This window comes from Sapajus apella, unplaced genomic scaffold, assembly GCF_009761245.1.
Source record: "Sapajus apella isolate SASKATOON/1434 unplaced genomic scaffold, GSC_monkey_1.0 scaffold49, whole genome shotgun sequence".
Classification (NCBI taxonomy): domain Eukaryota; kingdom Metazoa; phylum Chordata; class Mammalia; order Primates; family Cebidae; genus Sapajus; species Sapajus apella.
Genome location: NW_022436989.1, coordinates 6,317,430 through 6,343,200, shown reverse-complemented (window position 1 = coordinate 6,343,200; position 25,771 = coordinate 6,317,430). Strand labels below are relative to the sequence as shown.

Genomic DNA, 25,771 nt, shown 5'->3' with positions numbered 1-25,771 from the left:
AAAAACTTAAACGATGTAGCATTGGCTTACTCAGTGGGCAGCACGCAGCAAGTAAACTGGTATTGTAGGATGGAAAGATGACAACCCATGTTATACAGAGACAACCTATTTGGTAAAAACATAACTGGCATTTACTGGGAAGGAATACCAAGTACCACGGAACCTTTGGCTTACAGGGCTTTAGCTATGGGGACTGGGGAATGAATTGTTTGTAGTGTGTGTTGGTTGTTATTTGTGCTTTTTTTTTTTTTGAGACAGGGTCTTGGTCTCTACCCAGGCTAAAGTGCAGTGGCACGATCTCGGCTCACTGCAACCTCTGCCTCCCAGGCTCAAGTAATAATGCCTGTGCCTCAGCCTCCCAGGTAGCTGGGATTTCAGGCGTGTTCTACCACACCCAGCTAATTTTGGTATTTTTAGTAGAGACGGAATTCATCAGGAGTTTCGGTCTCAAACTCCTGGCCTCAAGTTATCCACCTGCCTTGGCTTCCCAAAGTGCTGGGATTACAGGCCTGAGCCATTGTGCTCAGCCAATAGTTGTGCTTTTAAAAAGCTTATTAGAGGAGAAAAATAGGCTCAGGAAGGAATGGCTAGTTCAGAAGTGGAAATGATAGAGAACAGATAGACCAGAAATTTGGTCATTCACAGGGTTGAAAACGCTGATTTTACCTAGAACCCAATAATAGGAAGTAAGTTTGAAAAATGCTTTAAGTGGCCAGTTAAGACTGAACCCTGTAGAAAAGACAAAATAATTGGTGTAATTATAAGAGGTGTGGCTGGGTACGGTGGCTCATGCCTGTAACCCCAGCACTTTGGGAGGCTGAGGTGGCTGGATCACCTGAGGTCAGGAGTTCCAGACCAGCCTGGCCAACATGGTGAAACCCCATCTCTACCAAAATACAAAAATTAGCCAGTCGTGGTGGCTGGCGCCTGTAATCCCAGCTATTCAGGAGGCTGAGGCAGGAGAATCGCTTAAATCCAGGAGGCGGAGGTTGCAGTGAGGCGAGATCATAGCACTGCACTCCAGCCTGGGCGACAGAGGAAGATTCCATCTCAAAAAAAACAACAAAAAAAGTATGTAATAGGTATAATCTTCCCACCTGTGTCTGATGGCCTTGAATGGACCCTATCATTAAAGAGAGAGAAAAGTACATGAACAAGAAAGCATCAAGTTAGGGAATTATGTACAACAGGAAACTTTGGACATGGCTATGGATACATGGAAATAACCAGAAGCAAGTACATTAGAACCTGTTACATTTCTGAGAAACTTGCATTGCCCAAGAAACCAACCAGCTCATGCTAGGACCCCAAATTCCTTTAACTGTTCATGCCTTAAAACACCCATGGGTCCTTGGCTTGAGCCAGCAGGAGTATAAGGTCTTTGCAAAACCTGCCCTGAAGGGTTTTATAATTGCCGTGGACCAGCGACTGCCACGGGCCTCCGTACCTTTCCTTTCTAATGGTGGTTTTTCTTGTGCTTATACTGTTTCTGTACTCAGGGAGGGAGGTAACCTTCACCTGGTTTTTGCTGAGATTCACTCGAGGTGGCTGGCAAAATATTAGGGAAATATTAGGGAAAGTTAGAAGATTATAGCCTCAAACTTTTTGGAAGGCCGAAAGGTTTTAATGGAACAGGCTGAGGGCAGCCAGTTCATTACATTAGAATTTTAAGGCGTAGGGCAAAAGACAGGGACGACAAAAGCTTCCCCAGTTAAGTCTGTTTACCACACGTCCTTTTGTCTCTACTCTGTTGACTCATGTTAACTTCATGCTGGATGGGTCCTCTCAAAAAGAGGTCCAAGAGGAATTACCCATCAATGGTGTTTACTCTGGGCCCCAGAACCAAAAGCTTTTATTATTCGTAAAACCACTCTTTTTTAACCATGTTAATTATCCACAAGCTTGTTGACTTAGAACCTCTGTTATTAAATCTGCACTGAATAAATGTGAGGAAGTACAAGGAGTCGTAGTCAGTGAGCTGCAAGCGCCCTCTGAAAGCAGACAGCCATCCCTACCCCACTGAAAACCACCGTACTAGGTGTGAGAGTGCATTCATTCGTCCGTCCTTAAGGTCTGCAGGACAGGCCTCTGCAGGTGGTAATCGACGTCCCAGGTGGCCACAGTTTCTGAGTATTTTTTGGTGCGTGTGGGGGAGTTGTTACTGTTTTGTTTCAGTTTTTACATTGACGAACTATATATAACGTACCACTTTCAGGTTTGATGTCCAGAAATGCACACCACTGGAAGACCCTATGCAGCGACTGCATGAAACTTTGCATGTTCTCCCTTATGGGAGGTAGGAATGAGGGTTCTTTTTAAGGGAAGATGAGTAAAATGGATTGTGTGTACCAGGAGCTTCAGACCATGATGAATCACAAACCTGTTCCTTTGTCACCCTGGAAACATAGCTGACTTTCTGAACACGTTTATAAGCCTCTCTTGCCATTATGCGTGGCCATGTGAGAGATATCCAGGCAGTGGGATGAAGGCTAAAGGGATGTTCGCTACCTCCAGGCCTAATCCAAACATGCCTCTCACACAGTCCTCCAATTTCTCTCTTCTGTCTGGCCTTGGGATATTCAGGGTCAGGGTGATCTTGGAAGCCATGTGTCAAAGTTAATTGCAGACCCCTTGATACCCTGGATCCCTAACTGCTGCAAGGAATGCGGCTTCATTACCTAGAAGAGAGCCTACCACAAGCTAGCTTCTCAGAGCACGTTTGTTGAATGACTGCACAGGGGGTTGGGAAAAGTGGAGACCTAAAGGATTCGTGGCTATGAGACCGGTCAACGTGGAGAAGGAGTGTCGGAGGCAGAAGGAATCGCTCGCACAAAGCCTTAAGGGGATGAAGAGGGTAGTCAAAGATGAGCTAGAGAATGAGCCCATTTCAGGTACTCCCAATTCCCAATCTTACCTCCCTCAGTGTCTCCAGAGGTAGATTAGTGTGTGGCCCAAGGGACCTGGGGCAAGCACAGGAACCCAGACTATAAGGCCTCTGGGCTAAGGGAGTTTGTGCTGGTGCATGCTCCAATGCTCTGTTGGTCACAGTCTTACAGCTAAGAATAGTAGGTGAATGGGGTAATTCAAGGAAAATGGAGAGGGCTGGGTACAGGGGCTCATGTTGGCAATCCCAGCACTTTGGAAGGCCAAGGTGGGCAGATTGCTTGATCCCAGGAGTTCAAGACCAGCCTGGGCAACATGGTGAAACCCCATCGCTACAAAAAATGCAAAATTAGCTGGGCATGGTGGCATGCACCTTTGGTCCCAGCTACTCTGATGAGGGGGCTGAGGCAGGAGGATTGCTTGAGCCTGGAAGTCAAGGCTACAGTCGGCCAAGATTGTGCTACTCCACTCCAGCCTGGGTGACAGCAAAACCCTGTCTCAAGAAAAAAAAGAAAATGGAAAGGATGCAACCGAAAGTGAGCAGAGGGTAGACAGAGAAGGCATCAGGAAATGTAAGCTCTACTCTGCTTTTCTGTATGTGATTGTTTTGAAAAATTACTTAACCTGCTTTTTGAAGATTGTCATCCTGGTTCTTACTGGACGTTTACATGTATGTGTATGCTCGCAGCTGTCCCACACATGCAGAAGGCATTCACTTTTTCTTTAATAACACAGTCAACATAATACTTACAACTTTCAAACTGCAGTTGGCTATTTCAGTGCAAATCGCTTTAAGAGATGAAATAAAGTTAAATGTAAGGGGATCCGTTTCCTTCCAGAAGCTTATAAGGAGTCGAACTCTAACACTTCGTAAAACTAATGCTTCTCTTATTTTTCCATCCAAGTCTGGCCAGTAAGTCCTGCAGAAATCATATCCATAGAGTAAAAATAAAGAAACTAAGTTAGTTTGGGGAAAGAAATTTACTAGACAGCACAGAACATTGATATTAGTCTGAGTGTTACTTTATTTGAGGTTGAAAAACATGCAAGCCTCTTTGCTTAGGCACCGAGGGATGATGCTTTCCTGGGACCTGCCCCTGCCTAAAAGGAAGTCTCCCACCAGCAGGTCCTTGGGCTGTGGGGCCGAGGTGAGGACGGACTGACTGCCACCGCAGGCCACCCTCACCACATCTCTGATTCTACCTGGGCCTCAGTCCACTAAGAACTGATCCAATAGAATCCCAGTTAAGAACCCTGAGCACCCCTCAATCCCCAGATGCCACTAAAACCTCTCTTTGGTGACGGCCCCTGAAATGAACTTCTGCTCTAGCCATCTGAGCTTCCCCACACTTTCATTTCCCAACTGTCCTTACCTTGGTATCTCCTGACCAAGCCTCCCATGACTCCCCTGCCTTCCACCTTTTCTGCGGGGCCTTTGGAATCTTCCAACAGGCAAAGTTTCTCTGACAGGCCCAGCCTTTTCCCTGAATTCTTAAGCCTTTGCCTTAACTCAAACTTGACTCTGCCCTAAGGCCACAGCTTCTCCTGAAGTCCTGCCGTGCATTTTCTAGCAGGACCTGGCCACTTGGCTTAAGATGTAGGGCAGCCTCTCACTCTGCCCCTGCAGGCCCCAAACACACACGGTCACTTCCAGAATGGTCATTCAATTCTCACGCTAAAACAAAAAGCTTTCCTGTCTTAGGGACCAAGGCTTAAATCACTCTCCCTCCCCTCAGTGCTGACATTTGTAGACTTTTGTTTACTCATCAAACTCTTGCCCTAATTCTGCACCAATTCACTACGTTGAACTAATGATGTATTATTTGACACCGTAGTCAGCCAGTGCCATGATCATTGCACCTCTAAAGGTCTCCTGTCCTTCTGATTCCCCACTCCCACTCTCTTTTCTTTTCTTTTTTTTTTTTTTTTTTTTGAGATGGAGTCTCGCTTGTTCCGCAGACTGGAGAACAGTGGCATGATCTTGGCTCACTACAGCCTCCACCTCCCAGGTTCAAGAGATTCTCCTGCCTCAGCCTCCTGTGGGATTACAGGCCTACGCCAGCATACTCGGCTAATTTTTCTATTTTTAGTAGACACAGGGTTTCACCATGTTGGTCTTGAACTCCCGACCCTGTGATCCACCTGCTCAGACTCCCGAAGTGCTGGATTACAGGTGTGAGGCACTGTGCTGGGCCCACCCTTTTAATTGCTCTTTCATCCCACGCAAGCTGCAGATTCATGATGCCTTCAATCTGCCGGGTCCATCAGCTCCTCCTGTCTCCTTTGCCTGCCCAGACTAATCTCAGTTCTGATCACTTGAAAGATACTTTCCTCTTAACCTTCCTCTTGCTCTTGGTGAAAATCTGGATCCTTCATCAATGATACAATTCTCTTTGTCTGGTTTTATACCCATGAAGCTGAAGACTACAGGAAAAGGCATCTCAGTGCTCCAAATTGGTTTCTCTGCCTCCAGTCAAGTGCTTCCTGGATGACCACCAGAGTGATCCATCTAAAGTATACCTGGTCATGTTACTTCTTTTTTTTTTTTTTAAGACAGAGTTTTACTCTGTTACCTAGGCTGGAGTGCAGTGGCACGATCTCTGCTCACTGCAATCTCTGCCTCCCAGGATCAAGTGATTCTCCTGCCTTAGCCTCTCAAGTAGCTGGGACTACAGGCATGTACCACCATGCCTGGCTAATTTTTGTATTTTTAGTAGAGATGGGGTTTCACCATGTTGGCTGAGGCAGGAGAATTGCTTGAACCTGGAAGGCAGAGGTTGCAGTGAGCCGAGATCATGCCATTGCACTCCAGCCTGGGTGACAAGAGCAAAACTCCATCTCAAAAAAAAATTTATTGAATGAATACATAAATAAAAAGTATTAATACCTCAAAGACTAATCAGGCTACAGTTTTATTTGTCCTTCACACATTTACTAATTTCCTTGTGAAAGATATATTTCATGTGACTGAAGAAATAAATAATGAACAACTCCAAACTGAGACCTAAATAATTGACTTGCTTAAGAAAGAGAGCTTGATTGCTAAATCAGGAAGAAGTGAAATAGGGCTTCTGAATTTTTACTGTAGGATTTATTTAGATCATTACTCCATTCCCTTCCTACTACCTTGAAAAGTAGAAGTTATTTCTCACACTCCCTAAATAACAGTGTGTGTTTTTATACATGCTGTTAATCATTTCTATTTTGGGAGTATATGGTTTTTTTCTCCTTCATTTGGATGTTCGGCAATGTATAGACTAAAAGTCTGAAAGATATTAACTAGTTCCATTAACATGCTGAAATTGGAGAGTATTTACCTATTAATTGATGTTGAATTCACTCCTGAAAAGCTTCTCCAGGACTAGATAATGATGAATAACTAGTCTGAATTTATACAAATAATTACTTTATCTGATTGAGAAGAATTTAATTATAATCTTGATCTTTGGACTACTTCTTATGTCTTTTTGATGACCTTTCAATTTAGAAAGTTAAAAGCATTTACAGGTTTGAAATGTTAAAATACAATAAAAGAAGTTTCATTTAATAGCTGAAATGGTAGATTCATAACCAAAATGCAAAATTTTAGGTGTCTCTGATTCTTTAATATTCTTTTAGTTTTCTCTAGATTTTAGATTTCTAAAATATTTTAGATCCTCTATGCTAATTCTTTACCCCTTGACCATGAAGAATCTCAATCTTGTTCTTAGCACTTCATGGAACAAATGTTTTGTCAATCCTGAGAAATCATTATGCCAGCCTAACATATAACTCCCTGAACTTGACCTTATTCTCCTTCTCAATAACAGGAAAGTCAGGCAAAACCCCTATTATGTTTTGAAATGTTTTCAAAGTGAAGGTAAAATCTAAAACTACATCTAAAACCAAGTGAACAACAAAGGGAAGAAAAATAAAAAGGAGGGATAGAAAAGATGTGAAAGTGTGTGGGAAAAAAGTTCATGAATGTTCAAAGAATGCACTATGTGTATGTATATATATATATATATATATACACATACACACACATATATACATATACATACATATATATGTGTGTGTATATATGTATATATGTGCGTGTAAGATTCCATCTAAATACACATACATATATATAATACACACACATACACACACACACACATATGTATATATGTATGTGTATTTAGTTGGAATCTTACTCTGTTGCCCAGGCTGGAGTGCAATGGTGCCATCTGGGCTCACTGCAACCTCCGTCTCCTAGGCTCAAGCGATTCTCCTGCCTCAGCCACCTGAGTAGCTGGGATTATAGGTGTGCGCCACCATGCCTGGCTAATTTTTGTGAAGATGCACAATATTTTAAAGTAAAGATGTTTCAATGCTGTGCATCTTGCAGCTAAAAGTGCTTTTCTACTAACTGCTATAAGGAATAATCATTTTCTGGGAGAAAGACTCTTTTTGTAATCCTATGGTTATTTGCATAAAGAAGCTACATATTATGTATTATGTAGGGTTGGTGAGTAAAAAAATATTCAGGCAATATAACGCACACTTAATCATCTAGCCTCAGTAAGTGGTTGTTTTGAAACTGTAATATTTCAAACTAAAAAGGTCTTGGGTCTCACTCCCAAAAATATGCACTTTGAAAACATTTCCTGGATCAAACTAATTATTCAAGCACCTCTGCATTCCCAGCAAGAAAGCAAAAGTGGGAATATCTAAGCATGGCCATGCATTTATGCATGTAATGATTTTCCAAAGAGTTTGTCATAAATTCTGTCCCTGAGTTTATTCCATGCTTGCATGCTTAAGCAATGATGATTATTGAAAAAGCACTGCATTTTTAAACTGTTCTCTTTTTCACAGAGAGGGATGGATTGACTGAGAACATACATAAAGTTTCTTTCTCCATTACATTGAGAAGATACTATGAGAATTTGGCATGAAATGAGGACTGCTGTGAATACAAAACAACAATGCTTCCTTTAAGGAAAATCTGGCAAGACTACTCAGTTTCAATATGCCCTTTTCAGGTATATCCTTGTTAATAGTTTTCAAATGATAATTTTTTCATATTATAGTTTATCTTTTCAAACAGTTTTCAAGTTGAGAGCAACCTAACTTTCTTTCAAAAGTTCCTCTCATTCCCGTAATGTAAACTACTGAGGTACTTCTTTAGGGTGAGACCCGGAACCTTTAAAATGGACCCACTTTGGGAAAAAATGCATAATGAGCACATTGCCAATACACACTCAACAGAGTTGAATGATGCGCTCTTCCTAAGGCAATCTGATGGCGTCTCCATTTCCAGGCTGGCTTCTCCTGTGGTGCCCAGTGTAATGGCTGGTCTCGGGGACTGGGTTCTAACTGGAGATTGGGTGTTCACTGACCTTTTGGTGCTTGTGCTGGAGATAGGCAGGTAGTCCATGACAGCAATGTACACATACTGCTTGGCGTCATCTATCACACTGTAGATGGCATCTATGTCAAAACTTCTGTTTTTAGGGCAAAAGAGTTTTGGAGAATTCTGTGAAGACACAAAAGCCAAATTTGAGTGTCCTAATTTTTGGCATCTGGAGATTTCTTTATTTTTATTGTTTCCATGGACCTTGGCCTGTAACTATATTTTTGTAAAGCTAATTTCTGTTTTTTGATCAAATTAGACAAAGATGTTTTCAATCTTATCAAAGTTGAATAAAGATCAAAGGGTGGTGGGACAGGTCTCCAGTCTGTTTTAGAGAAAATCCGTTTCTTATTATCTGACACATTTTGATTTTTAATTTTTATGTATTAAAAATTTGATGGATACATAATAATTGTATATATTTATGGGGTACATAGTGATGTTGTGATTCATATAATGTATAGTGATGAGATTATGGTAATTAGCATATCTATCATCTCAAACTTTTATCATTTCTTTGTATTTGAAACATTCAATATCTTCCTTCTAACTATCTGAAACCATATAATATAGTTAACTACAGTCCTATAGAACGGGGTCCCCATTCCCCAGGCCATGGACCAGTACTGGGCTGCATAGCAGGAGATGCATGACAGGCAAGCAAAGCTTCATCTGTATTTACAGACACTCCCCCTTGCTCGCATCACCATCTGAGCTCTGTCCCCTGTCAGAGCAGTGGCGGCATTAGATTCTCATAGGAGCACGAACCCTATTGTAAACTGCACATGTGAGGGATCTAGGTTGTACGCTCTTTGAGAATCTAATGCCTGATGATCTGTCACTGTCACCCATCCCTCCCAGATGAGACCATCTAGTTGCAGAAAAACAAGCTCAGGGCCCCCATTAATTCAACATTATGGGGAGTTGTATCATTACTTCATTATATATTACAATGTAAGAATAATAGAAATAAAGTGCATAGCTGGGCGCGGTGGCTCATGCCTGTAATCCCAGCACTTTGGGAGGCTGAGGTGGCTGGATCACTTGAGGTCAGGAGTTCAAGACCAGCCTGGCCAACATGGTGAAACCCCATCTCCACTGAAAATACAAAAATTAGCTCGATGTGGTGGTGCACACCTGTAGTCTCAGCTACTTGGGAGGCTGAGGCAGGAGAATTGCTTGAACCTGGGAGGCAGGGGTTGCAGTGAGCCGAGATCACACCACTGCATTTCAGCCTGGGAGACAGAGCAAGATTCCATCTCAAAAAAAAAAAAAAAAAAAAAGTGGACAATAAATGTAATGTCCCCCTTCAATCATCCCGAAAGCATCCTCCTGACCCTGGTCCATGGAAAAACTGTCTTCCACGAAACCAGTCCATAATGCCAAAAGGTTGAGGACTGCTGCTATAGAACACTGGAACTTATTCTTCCTATCTAGCTGTTACTTTTATATCCATTAACAAATCTTTCCCCCTCCCCTCTTCCCAGCCCCTGCTATCCTCTGCTCTACTTTTTACTCAGGAGATAATTCTTGCTTTCAATGCATATACTTCTTTTTGGAGGATCACTTCACCTTTAACCTTATACAATTCTGTCATTCATAGCTATTAATTTTCTCAGGTGTTACTACATACACACACACACATACACACACACACACACACACACACACACACACACACACACGCACACACAGGACATGGCAAGCTATTTACCCCAGCATTTTCATTTCATTTGAAATGTGATGATGTGGGCATGAAAATGTTTCAAACTCAAAATCTAAAAAAAAATTGAAAAACCAATTGGAGTTTTTAATTTCTTTCTCCAAAATCTTTCAATGAGTTAGGACAAGAAGTGTTGATTGCTGAGAATAGGTCATTAGTAACACTGCAGGCCATTCTAAGGGAGTTATTAAGATGCCCAAATTCAGCAGGAGAGTCAGAGAAGAAGGATGCTCTGAAAGATTTAAGCAAAATGAAAAAAAGAGGCGGATTCTGCTGGAGGTATTTTCCTCATGTTGCTTGAGGTGGTTTTTATCTTATAAAAATACGGTGTTTGTAGAGGCAGTTGCTGAAGAAAGGGAAAAATGTGCTTGGTTTTCTCATCATTTTTCCACTGGACAGGACTGAAAATAGTGTTTCCCATAATTCCTGTCTTACTTTGACAAGCAATACACTGTGACAAGTCTACGGGCATAAATAATGCCAGGATGTTTAATACCAAAAGGCTGAATAAACAAATTTTTGGAATTGCCTGGAATGAATGGTAGTTTTGGGCAGTCAGAGTCCCTCCTTGCCAATTATGTCTGGAACGGCTCCCTACACTGCACAGTAGGAATCTCCGCCCCAGGGTAGAATTTTGTGAGATGAAGCTGTTGGGCTGGACACCCACCTTAGAAGGGGACCAGGGGTAAGGAAGGAGCATGCTAAAGATCACACACCTGCCAGCTTTTCTCACACAGAAAATCCTCCTGGCAGGTGACCATGAGCAGAATGAGGGCTTTTTTGTTTGCTTGCTTGTTTGTTTGTTTTTGAGATGGAGTTTTGCTCTTGTTGCCCAAGCTGGAGTGTAATGGTGCAATCTCAGCTCACCACAACCTCTGCCTTCTGGGTTCAAGCAATTCTGCCTCAGCCTCCCAAGTAGCTGGGATTACAGGCATGCGCCACCATGCCCAGTTATTTTTGTATTTTTAGTAGAGACGGGGTTTCTCCATGCTGCCCAGGCTGATCTTGAACTACTGAGCTCAGGTAATTCACCTGCCTCAGCCTCCTGAAGTGCTGGGATTACAGGCATGAGCCACTGTGCCCAGCTGGATGAGTTGGTTTTTAAAAAAATAATTCCAACTTCTATTTTAGATTCAGGGGGTACAGGTGCAGGTTTGTTACATGGATATATTGTGTGATGCTGAGGTTTGAGGTACAACTGATCCCCTCATCCAGGTACTGAGAGTAGTATTCAATAGTTTTTCTACCCATGCCCCTTTCCCTACCGGTCATACGAGTGGTCCTCAGTGTTTAGTGTTGCCTTCTCTATATCCATGACTGCCCAATGTTTACTTCCCACTTACAAGTGAGAACATATTTGATTTTCTGTTCCTGCATTGATTTGCTTAGAATAATGGCCCCTAGCTGCACCCATGTTGCTGCAAAAGATATAATTTTATTCTTTCTCATGGTTGTATAGTATTCCATGGTGTATATGTACCACTTTTTCTTTACAGGATGAGTTTTTGATCATTTAAATTAGTTTTTTATTTTGGAATGAGGATGAATTTCAAGTTTGTTTGTTTTTGACATGGAGTTTCACTCTTGTCGCCCAGGCTGGAGTGCAGTGGTGTGATCTTGGCTCACTGCAACCTCCACCTCCTAGGTTCAAGTGATTCTCCTGCCTCAGCCTCCCAAGTAGCTGGGATTACAGGCTTGTCACCACACCCGGCTAATTTTATATTTTTAGTAGGGATGGGGTTTCTACATGTTGGTCAAGCTGGTCTCCAACTCCCTATGGAGGTGATCCACCCACGTTGGCCTCTAAAGTGCTGGGATTACAGGTCTGAGCCACCACATCCGGCCAAGTCTTTGTTTTTTAAAGGTGGCCCTACACTCCTCTTTCTTCAGCACACAGGTATACAGATACTCAATTTGTCACCAAGACAGAAAGCTTGTGCTTCTGCAATGTTTCCAGGGTCTGTCCCTCCTCTTACTCCTGATCACTCAGTAAGTGTCCCTCATTCAGGCACTAGTGCTGCTTGCAGGGATGTTCTAACACCTTTCTAACTCATTGCCTTACCTCCAGGATGTTGAAAAACAAATATACGTCACTCCCAGGATGAACTGACTCCTGGTTTCTCAGAATCCAGATTGAACTCACTGGGAGGGCTGCATCCATGGTCCTGTGTCTCTGCCTCCTTCATTTGCTAGCTCCCATCCTGTCTGTGCCCGAAAAGCAAGTAATTAACAGTCCATGGCTGTGCCCTTGTCATGTCTGACTGGGCATCTCTGCTCATGCTGGCTTCTCGGCGGATGTGTCTTTACTTTTGCCTATCAAAGCCCTACTAATTTTGTTCTCTAAATTCCAGCTCAAATGTGATCTCCTCCATGAAAGTGTTTTTAACTCCAATCGAAGGTTGCTTTTCCCAACCCTGTCCTCCCATACTATTTCTTTTGCTTTTTCTTTTTTACCGTCATAACCATTTTAAGTGCACAGTTCGATGGATTTTAGGAATTATATGTTACTCATTTTCCTATGCCATTAAAAATTAAATGTTCAAATTATTTAATGCCCTTAGCCTGTTGGGTCTGCTTTAAAGGTTCTCTGGTTAATGTGGAGAAGCTGAGGATCTTACCTCTTAGAAGGTCAACTCTGAAATGTGTCTAAACACTCACGTTTCTGTTTCAGTTAGAACTTCCTGAATTTCACTGCATGTTCCAAAACTGGATTTTGGTTTTGGGGAGGAACAAATGTAGGCAGAGTCATTTGTGGTCTCGTTTCCTTTGCTATTATCTTACAAGTACGGATACAGTGGCTATAATTTTAAGGAAAGAGTATGGGCTTTGCTGATACAGGTCACACTCCAGCACTTAGAACCTGGGGCATCTTGGTGTGTCCCTTTCAGTTTTTGAGACTCTGTTTCTGTTTCCTAATGGGGGTTAATGATAATAACACACCTTCTATACTGGTTTGCCTTAGAGCTCAAATAAATTAATAGCCAGTTCACTGGCTGGGTTCTGTGCCCTCTTCTGTGCTTGCTTTCATTCAATCAGCATATATTCCTAAGTACCTGCAAAATTCCTAGGCTCTGCTCTAGGAAGGGGATATATGTCAGTGACCAAGAAAAGATCCCTGCTTTGTGGAGCTTTCTTCTAGTGCATGTTACATGCCACTGCATTCCTCTGTCCCTGTGTTTTGCCACGTGCTTGTGTGTTGCTTGGTTGTGTATCTCTGGCATCTTGTCATGCACATATTACATGCTCAATAGATGCTTGAGGGATGAATGTGAAACTGCTTCATAAATTCACAAATGTTGGAGGTTTGTCTGTTAGAGTCTGTTGCTTCAATCTGGGTATTTACAAACATGAGTGAACAGATCTTTATAAGCACCTACCTGCCTTATTGCTTCCTGCATTCCCACTGCCTGACACAATGGCGGCTGCTCCAGTTCCATGTGTTCATGAAGGAAATGCCTAATTATTTTTATCAGTCCCCTTGCACCTGGGGGTTGGTGGTACTTCGCTATATGTTCTAGAGTCTCCTACCTTTAAACATAGCGCCTGGATAGACTAGTGGTCTTAAAATGTTTGTCCAGGATAGAAATGAATAAACAATAACACAAAAGAATGAAGTGGCAGAGGAAGTTAACTAGTTCCAACGGTTTAATTGGAGAGAGGGCTAAGCTTCCCTCTCAGCACTCCTGAATTAATTTTCCAAGCCTTGTGCTGTGTGCTTCTTTGTTCCACAGTAAAGTAGAAGGAAAAGGAAAATACAGATTTTCTTCAATACTCCAGCTCTGCAGAAATTGTTTATCTGTCAAGAGCTCTTGAGGGGCCTGACTTCTAGGTTAACCTGGGTTTGTCTCTTAGACCAACAGATGCCATATGAATGTAATTTATTTTGCATACTCATTAAATAATCACCTTGTAAAGACCTTAGCAGGTTTGTAATTATTTAATAACAGTTTAATGGTTTAAAAAAAGGATATACTCCATTTCTAGAATATTTATGTTCAAATATAACTAAAACATGAAAAGACAACCCATAGAATGAAAGAAAAAAATATTTGCAAATCATATATTTAAACCAGGCCCCTGAATCCAGGAATTTTAGGCCAGCCTCACAACATAGCGAGAACTTGTCTCTGTAAAAAATTGTATTTCTGATTAAGGGACTTGTATACAGACTGGATAGAGAACTCTTACAACACAAATTTGTAAAATAATGTAATTTAAATGGGCAAAAGTTTTGATGGATATTTGATAGATACTTGTATCACTTTAAGAAGAGATACAAATGGCCAATAAGCATGTTAAAATATTTAAATCAAAACAAAAAGAAGATTACATTTTACACCCACTAAGAGCTAAAGTAAGGCAGAAAAGAACAAGTGTTGCCAAGGATATGGAGAAATAAAAACTCATAGATTGCTGGTGGGATTGTAAGATGGTGCCGCCAAATTGGAAAACAGTTTAGTAGTTTCTCAAAATGTTCAACATAGAGTTACCACATTAACCAGTAAATCCACTCCTATGTATAAACTCAAAAGAATTAAAAATAGGTATTCACATAAAAACCTGTACACGAATATAGCAGCATTATTTACAGTTGCCAAAAAGTAGAAACACTTCCATGCCCATCAGTTGATAGATGGGTAAACACAGCATGGCATATCCATATCCACACAATGGAATTATTTAGCCACAAAAAGGAATGAACGCAGCACTGCTCCATGCTCCAGCATGGATAAACCTTGAAAGCATTATGTTAGGTGAAATAAGCAGTCACAAAAGACTATACACATATGATTCCATTTCTATAAAAGGTACAGAAAAAGGCAGATCCATAAAGAAAAAAGTAGATTAGTGGCTGCCAGGGACTGAGGGAGGGGAAAATAGTGACTGCTAATCAGTCTGGGGTTTTTTCTTTGCAGTGAAGAAAAAAAGTTCTAAAATTAGATGGCAGAAATGGTTGCAAAACTGTGCCTGTGACTGTACTCAACCCCACTGAAGTGTATACTTTATTTTTTATTTTGTGTGTGTGTGTGTGTTTGTATTTTTAGTAGAGACGGGGTTCCACCGTGTTGGCCAGGCTGGTGTTGAGCTACTGACCTCAAGTGATCAGCCAGCCTCAGCCTCCCAAAGTGCTGGGAATACAGGTGTGAGCTACCATGCCTGGCATGAATTGTATACTTTAAAAGGGTGAATTTTAGGGTGTTTAAATTATATCTCTGTAATGCTGTTAAATGAATTAACAATATACACAGAAGGTTCTGAAGAGGAATGTGAAGTGGTATTTTTCCATACCAGCATCAAGTTCTATTTAATGTCAGGCCTCACTCACTAAATAGATCTCAGTATATGTGACTGATGGGTGAATTAACTGAACAATAAACAACAAGAAATGAAATCTGGCCAGGCACTGTGGCTCATACCTGTAATCCCAGCACTTTGGGAGGCTGAGGCAGGTGGATTGCCTGAGCTCAGGAGTTTTAGACCAGCCTGGGCAACATGGTGAAACCCTGTCTCTACTAAAATACAAACAATTAGCCAGGCGAGGCAGCATGCACCTGTAATCCCAGCTACTTGGGAGGCTGAGACAGGAGAATTGCTTGAACCTGGGAGGCAGAGGTTGCAGTGAGCCAAGATCTCACCACTGCACCAGCCTGGGTGACAGAGCAAGGCTGTCTCAAAAAACAAAAACAAAAACAAACAAAAACAAAAGAAATGAAATCTGTCTGACATCTAGATCAATAAAAACAGACCTTGAATTTGTCTTTATCTTGGAAAGCAATTGCTTAAGCTTAAGAACTCTAAAAAGAAATCTACAAAACAGAAACGGCCAACTGTTGTTCCCATCCTCCAATTTCAACGGGAAATATAAGAAAATTTGAATTACCTGGCCCCAAGTTACTAGAAATCACACAGTTAAATCTAAGTGCCTCTTTGCATTCCATGAAAAAACTTGCTAATAATCTTTATATGTATGAGTTAAAATTTATATCAAACTATGCTAAGTTGTCAATTATCTAAAATTTAATTTAAAGAATGGTTATTAAGGTTTTCAAACACTATTTATATATGTGTTTCTCTTAGTCTTGAGACAATCAGCTTATAAAAATAGACTATTTTAAGATATTTACAACAAATATATTGAATTTAAGTAAATCTATCTTGGCATTTGTCTGGCATATATTACTGAGAAAACTATGCATTCTGGAGCTTTCTATTAATATTACCATTAATAAAACCTATCCAACATTTATCGTTCTAAGCTAACACCAAGTTAAATTCTGGGAATACCAATTATGAAAAGAATATATTAATAGTAGATGATTCTCAGAGTCTAATAAAATGGTGGGAAAGATATTTATAAGTAAATAGTTATAAAAATGTGATAAATGATAAAATAGAAGGGAGTTCAAGAAGCTCTGTCTGGATGATACCAATTCTAACAGCAGGGTTTTCTGACTTTTTTTTGGTACCTGTAAGATTTTATACCTCTCCAAAAATGGTGTTCAATCAGTATCTGTTGAATTGAAATTCAAGGTTAGGCTTGATATTAACAAAAAACATAAAATAAAACAGCAAATTAAAATGAGTAAATAAAAATAGAAAGTAAAGGTGTTACATAATTTAAAAGACCACCCAAAGAAATGTTTCACAACTAATTTTGCAGTGAACTCTTTAAGAAAAAGCCACTTCTAAATTTGCCCTAGAAAATAATAAAGGTGTTGAACTGTATTAGATTTTACTGAAGGCCTGAGACCCCTCGCTGTGGGAAATACATTAACTTTAAAATCGACAAAAAAACTGACCCCTTCTCTGTTTAAGGGTTAGTATTTAAACTTCTGCAACAACCACATTCACTTTGCTCCAAGGTTTAGACTGCAAATTCAAAATCCAGTGATTATTCAAAATTTGTTCATTAATTCATCTATTTTTTGCCATTTCCAATTTGTTTTTCTGCTGGACCTGACTGAGCAAGTGTCCCATTCTTGGCATGTAATGCCACTCTGTTACCATCTGAATTAAAGTTTCCTTGGCAAATTTTCTATTGCTACTCATCCACAAATTGGGAATACTCTCTGGCCTCTTGGTGTTATAGGGTCATCTTGAGATCAATTGAAAATGCATATATAATTTACATTTATATTTCGTTAGTAAAATGCCCTGTAATCTGCTACTTTTGCTACTCTGTTCTTGACCTCCTCCATATGAAAAAGTTATTTTAGCTGTAGTTGATGAACACCCTTCATAGTCTACTTGCTGTGCTTCATATTGATGTGACTTTGTTATTTATGACAAACAACTTGTTACATTTCTAAACTTTAGGATGGTACTTTCATTTGAACTAGCAAAAAGGGTACAATTCACTTATCTTCAATAAAGGTTACATTTCTATTGTTACATATCTAAACTTTTGGATGGTACTTTCATTTGAACAAGCAAAAAGGATACAATTCACTTTATTGTCAATAAAATGTTTAGTGATATAAAAGTTGTTGGCATAAAAGCACTGATATCAATCAAGGTTAAAATAGCAATTTATATTGGGAGCATTACTTAGAGAAGTTGATCTGAACATCAGGATAAGTTAAGAGGCTTGCTTCAAATAAAAATTCCAAGATCTCATCTCTGATCCAGTGGATAAGATCTGGATGGGGACAGGGGACACTGTAAATCTGCCCTTTAAACAGGCTTCCTAGCCAATTCTTAAGTACAGTAAGTCCTCACTTAATGCTGTCCACAGGTTCTTGAATACTATGACTTCAAGCAAGCTGATATACGATAACAATTTTACCAGAGGCTATTGATATAAATGAGAGTTAAGTTGCTATGGGTTATTGCTGGTCATAAAAACAGCACGAAACTTCTAAAGACCAAACACTTCGAATATTAAACATTGAAACAAATGTTAGCCATACATACATTTAAGAAAGATTAATGGCCGGGTGCAGTGGCTCATGCCAGTAATCCCAGCATTTTGGGAGGTCAAGGAGGGCAAATCATTTGAGGTCAGGGGTTCGAGACCAGCCTGGCCAACATGATGAAACCCTGTCTTTTCTAAAAACACAAAAAAATTAGCCGGGCGTGGTGGCAGGTGCCTGTAATCCCAGCTACTGAGAGGCTGAGGCAGGAGAATCGCTTGAACCAGGAGGCGGAGGTTGCAGTGGGCCGAGATCATGCCACTGCACTCTAGCCTGGGTGACTGAGTGAGACTCTGTCTCAAAACAAAGCAAAACAAAAAGATTAATAAAAACAAGTAAAATAATTATTTACCCAGGATCATGGGTGGCCAGAGCCCGACGCAGCCAGGACCCCTGTGGACAGGATGACATCCCATCGCAGGGCAGAGTCACACACACATTCACATTTGCTCACACTGGGACCACAGAGAGCTGCCAGTTCATCTCACTTTCACAGCTTTGGGATATGGGAGGGAACAGGAGTACCTGGCAAAAACCAACACAGACATGGGGAGAATGGGCAAACTCCACACACACAGTGACCCCAGCTGGAAATCAACTTTTTGTTCTTATCAACATTATAACGAATGGACATTGAACACCACAATGCTATTCAAGGATCCACTGCACTACAGCTTGAGCACTAGGACCGTAGGCCCAGATATTTATGTTGCCCATTCCCAGTAACATCTCTGGATAGCTGAGGCATGTGGCCAGCTGGGTGGCGGACTGGAAGGGTGAGGGGGAGGGGGTGTGGCTAATGGTTCTCAGCAGAGTCAGTGGCGCAAACCTGTGCAAGGAGCACTGTCCAGCTGCGTGGGCCTCCTGCCCGCGTGGCCCAGCCCGGTACAGCAGCTCTGTTTTTGTCTGATTTATACAGAGATTCCCTCAGATTTGTCTCATCAAAGGGTTCTACTGCTAAAACAAGTCTGAAAAATCATCAATGTAGGGCACTGAAAAGAGGCTAATACAAACTGTCACAAGAACAGAAAACAAAACACCACATGTTCTCACTCATAAGTGGGTGTTGAACAATGAGAACACATGGACACAGGGAGGGGAGCATCACTCAGTGGGGCTTAAAGAATAATGATAAAGAGAGAAAATAGGCTCATAGCTCTGGTGTCCGGGGAGCTGGGTGCTGGCACCTCTCTTGGCATGTCCCATCTGATGGACTTTTTGCTAGGACGTGTAAAGTCTGACTATGCATGGTGACCCCATGACCCACACATACACCTCCAGAGGGCCTTGTAGAATGAGAAAACCCGAAGTAACTGGAAAGCAGAAGGACGATCAACCCCTGCAGCCCCTAACTAACCTGAGACATTCTTCTATTGTTTCTTATTCCGGCCTCAACTGACAAGGCCATTGGACTTTGTAACTGACCTTGTGAGTCCAGACCCTAAGAACCCCTCCCAGCTTGCAAACCTACAACCCCCTCCCAGCTTGCAAAAAAACCGCCCTAAACTGTAACTTCTGTACCTTTCCACTGCTTACCCCAAACCTATAAAACCAACTCCGATCCCACCACCCTCTGCTGACTCTTTTTGGACTCAGCCCGCCCGCACCAGGGTGAATAAGCAGCCACGTTGCTCACACAAAGCATGTTTGGGGGTCTCTTTATCCAGAGCACATTTTTTTTTTTTTTTTGAGATGGAGTTTCACTCTTGTTGCCCAGGCTGGAGTGCAATGGCGCAATCTCGGCTCACCGCAGCCTCCGCCTCCTGGGTTCAGGCAATTCTCCTGCCTCAGCCTCCTGAGTAGCTGGGATTACAGGCACGCGCCACCATGCCCAGCTGATTTTTTGTATTTTTAGTAGAGACGGGGTTTCACCATGTTGACCAGGATGGGCTGGGATGATAGGTGTGAGCCACTGCGCCCGGCCACATGTTTTAACAATAGGTAAGTGTCAATACCTTCATTTGCAAAATGGTCACAACCCCATGCTTAGCTTACAGGGCGACTGAGGAAATCAAATCAGATAACTCAATGTATCTGACAGGAGGAATGCTGATCAAGATTTATTATGTTTGAGTGTACGATGGAGCGTAAGAGTGGACACATTTTACCTCTTCAAGTTATGGGATAGAACCACTGTCGTTCATTTTTGCCCAATACAAGATCACACTTTTTTTTCTTTTTTTGAGACGGAGTTTCGCTCTTGTTACCCAGGCTGGAGTGCAATGGCGCGATCTCGGCTCACCGCAACCTCCGCCTCCTGGGTTCAGGCAATTCTCCTGCCTCAGCCTCCTGAGTAGCTGGGACTACAGGCACGCGCCACCATGCCCAGCTAATGTTTTGTATTTTTAGTAAAGATCACACTTAAGCATTCCAATTTAATAAAGAGCCTTTGGAGGAAGAAAGAGAAGGGGAGGAGAAAGGGGGAACAACTCACCGACACGAATGCTTGAGATTTCGTTTCATTCAACTGAAGTTGCAGTTTCTTTTCATTGTCATAGACTCCATAGAGTCTTTTGGACCAGGTTTGAGGCACTCTGCTTTTGAATTTTAATGAGCTATATAGAGCAAATATCCTTTGTAAATCGAGGACCAGGCAGCTGCAGTTGTAGAAGATGACACCGAGTTCTTTCATCTGTGAAATTAAAATTGAAAGCATCAATGCCATATGTGTCTTAATGGTGTTATTTTCAGAGAAAAACATGCATAAGAATGAGGTAGTTGTGACATCTTTTTTCTTGCATTTGAAGTAAGTAGATATAGTTACATTATGGTACATAGAGGTTGATATGTTATAAAAATGCTAAATATTTAAGTAAAACTTTTGCTTGCTTTTTGTATTAGGTCTCCTGCAGATACTTTTGTTTATTCATCTATACTTTTCATATCAGTTCTTCAGATTTGCTTCCTAAACTCTAATTTTTTTTGCATGAATCATTAAATCAGGTAGCAAGAAAAAGGGAGCTTTTAATTGCAACATAACAGAATGGCTGCAATCATCGATTCTGGAGTCAGACTGCCTGGATTTAGGATCTGTTAATAGCTCCACAACTTTCTAGCTGTGTGACTTTGAACATACTTAATTTCTGGGCCTCAGCTTCTTCCATAAAATAGAGATAATAGTATTTATTTCATATGTTGCTATGAGACTTAAAATGCTTAATACATATAAGAAGCTAAGAACAGTGTCTATCACATGGTTATCACTAGCAATATGTTAGCAGTTATTCTTATTAACATTCCACAAGCCTTAAGAGTAATAGACGGATAGAATCTTACAACAAAAGACCACAGAGATGATTTTGTCCACCTCTCTCAAGGCATGGATGAGGAAACTGAAGCTCACATAAATAAGTAAAAATAGTAGACCCAAGTTAGAGATTTAGTCAGTGGGAAATTAAGGATTGAGTGCAGGTTTTCTGACCCTGAATCAAATACCCTCAGGAACATAGCTCCACTGGCTTCATTTGAAGCCCGTATCCCTTTGTAAAAATTGCAGATGATTTTTAATTTAGTCAATGAAACTATATGACATGAAATTTTGGTCATTAAAGAATGGTACACAAAAATATATGCTTTTTATGACCGGAATACCCATTGAGGGGTTATTAGGGAAAACTTGGCTCTCTAAAGACCTGGGGTCCATTGATAGTAAACCCCCTTTTTATACCTCCACTAAGCGCCTACCCAAGACTCTTTACTCAGGATGATAGGAGAGGTCTCCATCACGTATGAACCTGTCTCTCTTTGCTTCCAGGACTCCCCAGTACAACATGCCCTGGAAATCTTCCCATGTTCCTCTACACACATCTGTCATCCTCTTCCATCTCCACGGTAACCACAGGATAGATGGACACAAGTTATTTAACCCATAGATAGACATAATTCCTGCACTTTCCCCAATGCAAAATAAAGTAATAAGCATCCCCGCATATATATCTCTTTTTAAAATTTTTTCCTCCAGTCTAAGGTTCAACTCAGGTATAATATAACCCGCATATACATCTCTGTACACCTTCAATATAGATTCCTAGAATGAGATGTACAGACACATTAAAGACAATTAGCTGTTAAGAGAGATAGAGCAGGCAGGGCATATCAGGCATGTGCAAAGGCACTGAGGCTGGGGGAGACATAATGAGCTTTGTGGCAGAAGCTAAGTGAAAAAGAGGAGAATATGTATATATGTATGTAAATATTTTTTCTGATGGCAAGGGGTAAAACCGGAAAGATAGGAATATCCTCTACCTAGGGGCCTTTGTACAGGGATAAGCAATTTGCCTTTTATTCTGAGGTTCATGGGGAGGCAGGTAGTGAGGGGAGGGGCATGATCAGGCTGCACACTGGAAAGGTCCCTTTGATTGTGTTGTGAGAAGGGCAGGACAGCTGGGAGCAGGACATTCACACCCCAGGGCTTGGCAGTGGTAAAGGGAAAGATTTACCATTTTTATTTGTTATTATTTTTTAAATCTCAGAGATGTCCAGAAACTGTCTAGAGTAGCTGCTAATATGATTTATCTCACCCTAGGTTAGAGAGAGGCTCTCCCTGTGGTCTGCTGAGTCCTGGCTGACAGGGTCCCGACTACACTCTGCGTCGGACTTCATGCTTTTGCGCCTTTCCCAGACTGAGTTGCTGCTGCCACACTACCTTCTTCAAGGAGCCGTTAGCATTTCTTTGATTCTCAACTTTTCTGTCTTTAGCCTTTATAACTAGGCTCTGTGTTCGGCAATGGGAGTGGGAGAAGAAGGGGATGCTAAGACCTGGTTCTTGCGTGGGTCCATAGCTGCCTTATGGGTCAAAGGCTAGCAACACGTTTCCTTTCCTGCCAGACATAGGTGCATCTCTGGTCATTATCTAAACAAACAAACAAACAAAATAAACAAAAGTGCTGAACTCTGAGGCCAAAATGTAGATTGCAGGCTAGGATCTTCACCAACCAGATAAAGGGCCTTTGGCAAATGACTCAATTTCTTTAAGTCTTTGTGTGAACAAGGAGGGGATGGGCTCTAAAGCCTGTAAGGCCTTCCAACCTAGCCATCTATGAACATTACTGAGAGCTGGCATCAGGAGGCAATTTCCTGTTTACTTTGCAGCCTCTTTACCCTGCCTAATCTCTTTTTTTCACACTGTCCAGAGAACTCCTGTTTGCCTGTCAGAGCCAGCTCACTGTGCATGATTGTGGCTGGTGACCCTCCCTGGTTTTAAAGTCCCTCCAGGTTTGCATCTTTGTTCTGCTCCTTGTTAAATAGCATTGGATAAGACGATTTAACTCCCATTTCATTTCATTGTTCAACAAGGATAATATCCATCTCCAAGGTTTGCTGATAGAATTTAATAACTTTCATAATTTTTCTTTTACAGATAGCATCTTGCTCTGTCACCTAAGCTGGAGTGCAGTGATGCAATTAGAGTTTGCTGCAGCCTCGATCTCTTGGGGTCAAGTGATCTTCTCACCTCAGCCTCCTGAGTAGGTGGGACTACAGGCATGTGTCACCACATCCAGCTAACTTTTTAAAATATATTTTTTTGTAGAGATGGGATCTTGCTACGTGGTACAGGCAAGTCTTCAACTCCTGGCTCAAGCGATCTTTCCACCTTGGCCTCCCAAAGCGTTGGGATTACTTGTGTGCTTCACTGCACCCAACCAATACTCACAATTTTGATGGCGAGTACTGATGGAGTGCTTACTTGGTGAGCGCACTGAGCTGAGTAGTGTGCTCCTCAAATTCATGTCTACTCAGAACCTGTGGATGTGAAAATACCATCTTTCCAGATGCAAGTCAGGACAAGGACATATTGAATTAGGATGGGCCCTGAATCTAGTATTATGGATGTCCTTATAAGGAAAGGGGAATTTGGACGCAGAAACACAGATATAGAGCGGAGACAGCTGTCAATACCAGAGACTGAAAGGACGCATCTATCAAGCCAAGGAATGCCAATGACTGCTGGCAACCACCAGGAGAGGCAAAGAAAGATTCTTGCCTAGCGACTTCAGAGTGAGCATGGCCCTGCCTATACTTTGATTTCAGACTTCTAGCCTTCAGCATTGTGAGAGAACACATTTCTGTCCTTTGAAGCTACCAAGTTTGTGGTAATTTGTTATGGCAGCTCTAGGAAACTGATACCATGTGCCTCATCTACTTTAATCTTGACAGTGGGTCAGGTAGATACAATTTTTACTTCATTATACATAGGAGGGAATTGGGGCTTGGATAGTCTTTTTATTTTTGTAGGGATGGGTGGAGGATCTCACTATGTTGCTCAGGCTGGTCTTGAATTCCTGGCCTCTAGTGATCCTCCCATGCCAAAGGGCTGGGATTATAGGTGTTAGCCACCACACCTGGCCTGGGTAGCCTTTTTAGGCTGTCATTTGCCCACTGGTAAATGACATACCTGAGATTTGAACTTTGGTCTGACTCTGAAGCTTACATATTTAATCACTGTGCTGTTACACTGCATTTAGCCCATGGCTAGTACACAATCCATGTGTCTATGGTTATTAAGGCTTTGAAGCTTTTTCTGGCCCAATCCTTCTTTTGCTTTGTCTACCACTGTACTTGGTACATATAGCTGATGTGGCATCATAATTTTTTAAAAATTATACATTCGTTTCCCCTAAGGGGCTCTGAAGACAGGAGCTTGTCAGATTCCTATTTTTATTCCAGTGCCAGGTATGTAGAAATTGCTTAGGAATTGTCTACTGAATGACTGCCTGGCCTTGAAAATGAATAAACTGTGGTCATAGGTGAAAATAAGCTTCCTTCTCAACCCAGCAGCCCTAGTGCCAGCCAGCCTGATGCCTTCTGATTCTGAACACCTAAATCTAACAAGAATCTCTCTTTGGATGCAAGAGGCCTGGAGCAGCAAAGCTAAAGATGGTCACGAGAAACCCATTTGGCCATGTGAGCTCCAGAGATCCACCTGGAAGACTTTCACAAATATGGCACACAATGATTAGTATCAATGGTAAGTCTTAAACTGGTCAATGACCTAGCTATTAAACATGCTTCCCATGCCTACCAACAATGGGGTGCATCCTATACCTGCCAATAATGATGTACAGAGCCCAACACAGGGTTGTCTTTTGAATAGGAGATTGCATTTTAAAAAAATCATTGCTGGCTGGGTGTAGTGGCTACACCTGCAATCCCAGTACTTTGGCAGGCCGAGGCAGGTGGATCAGCTGAGGTCAGGAGTTCAAGATCAGCCTGGGCAACACGGTATAACCCTGTTTCTACTAAAAATACAACATAGTAGCCAGGCATGGTGGTGTGTACTTCTAATTCCAGCTACTTGAGGGGCTGAGACAGGAGAACCATTTGAACCTGGGGGGCGGAGGTTGTGGTAAGCAGGGACCACACCACTGCACTCCAGCCTGGGTGACACAGTAAGACTCAATCTCAAAAGAAAAGGAAAAAAAAGTAATGCTATTTTTACAGCAAAGGCAGTGCTAAGAAAAGAGTTCATATCCCTAAATTCCTACATCAAAAAGCCCGAAAGAGGACAAATAAAACAGACAATCTAAGGTCACACCTCAAGGAACTAGAGAAACAAGAACAAAACAAACCCAAACCCAGCAGAAGAAAGGAAACAACCAACCTCGGGCAGAATTAAAAGAAATTGAAACAAACAAAAAATAAAAAGATAAATGAAACAAAAGCTGGTTCTTTGAAAAGATAAATTAATTTTATAGACAAGTAGCAAGATTAACTAAGAAAAGAAGACAGAAAATTCAAATAAGCTCAATTAGAAATGAGAGGGGAGATAGTACAACTGACATCACAGCAATACAAAAGATCATTCAAGGCTATTATGAACACCTTTACGTGCATGAACTAGAAAACCTGGAGAAGATGGATAAATTCCTGGAA

General features: G+C 41.5%; 1 protein-coding gene across 4 annotated transcripts in view; it reads right to left on the bottom strand.

The window, feature by feature from the left end:
* The window catches only part of PLD5 (phospholipase D family member 5), a 377,410-nt gene that overhangs the window by 10,731 nt on the left and 340,908 nt on the right, over nucleotides 1–25,771 (bottom strand). For all 4 annotated transcript variants that reach the window (XM_032242218.1, XM_032242219.1, XM_032242220.1 and 1 more), the window contains 3 exons: nucleotides 20,334–20,531; nucleotides 8,250–8,386; nucleotides 3,635–3,803 (listed from right to left, as the gene is read on the bottom strand). In XM_032242218.1, coding sequence (XP_032098109.1) covers nucleotides 3,635–3,803; nucleotides 8,250–8,386; nucleotides 20,334–20,531 — 504 coding nt within the window. The remainder of the gene's footprint in view (nucleotides 1–3,634; nucleotides 3,804–8,249; nucleotides 8,387–20,333; nucleotides 20,532–25,771) is intronic.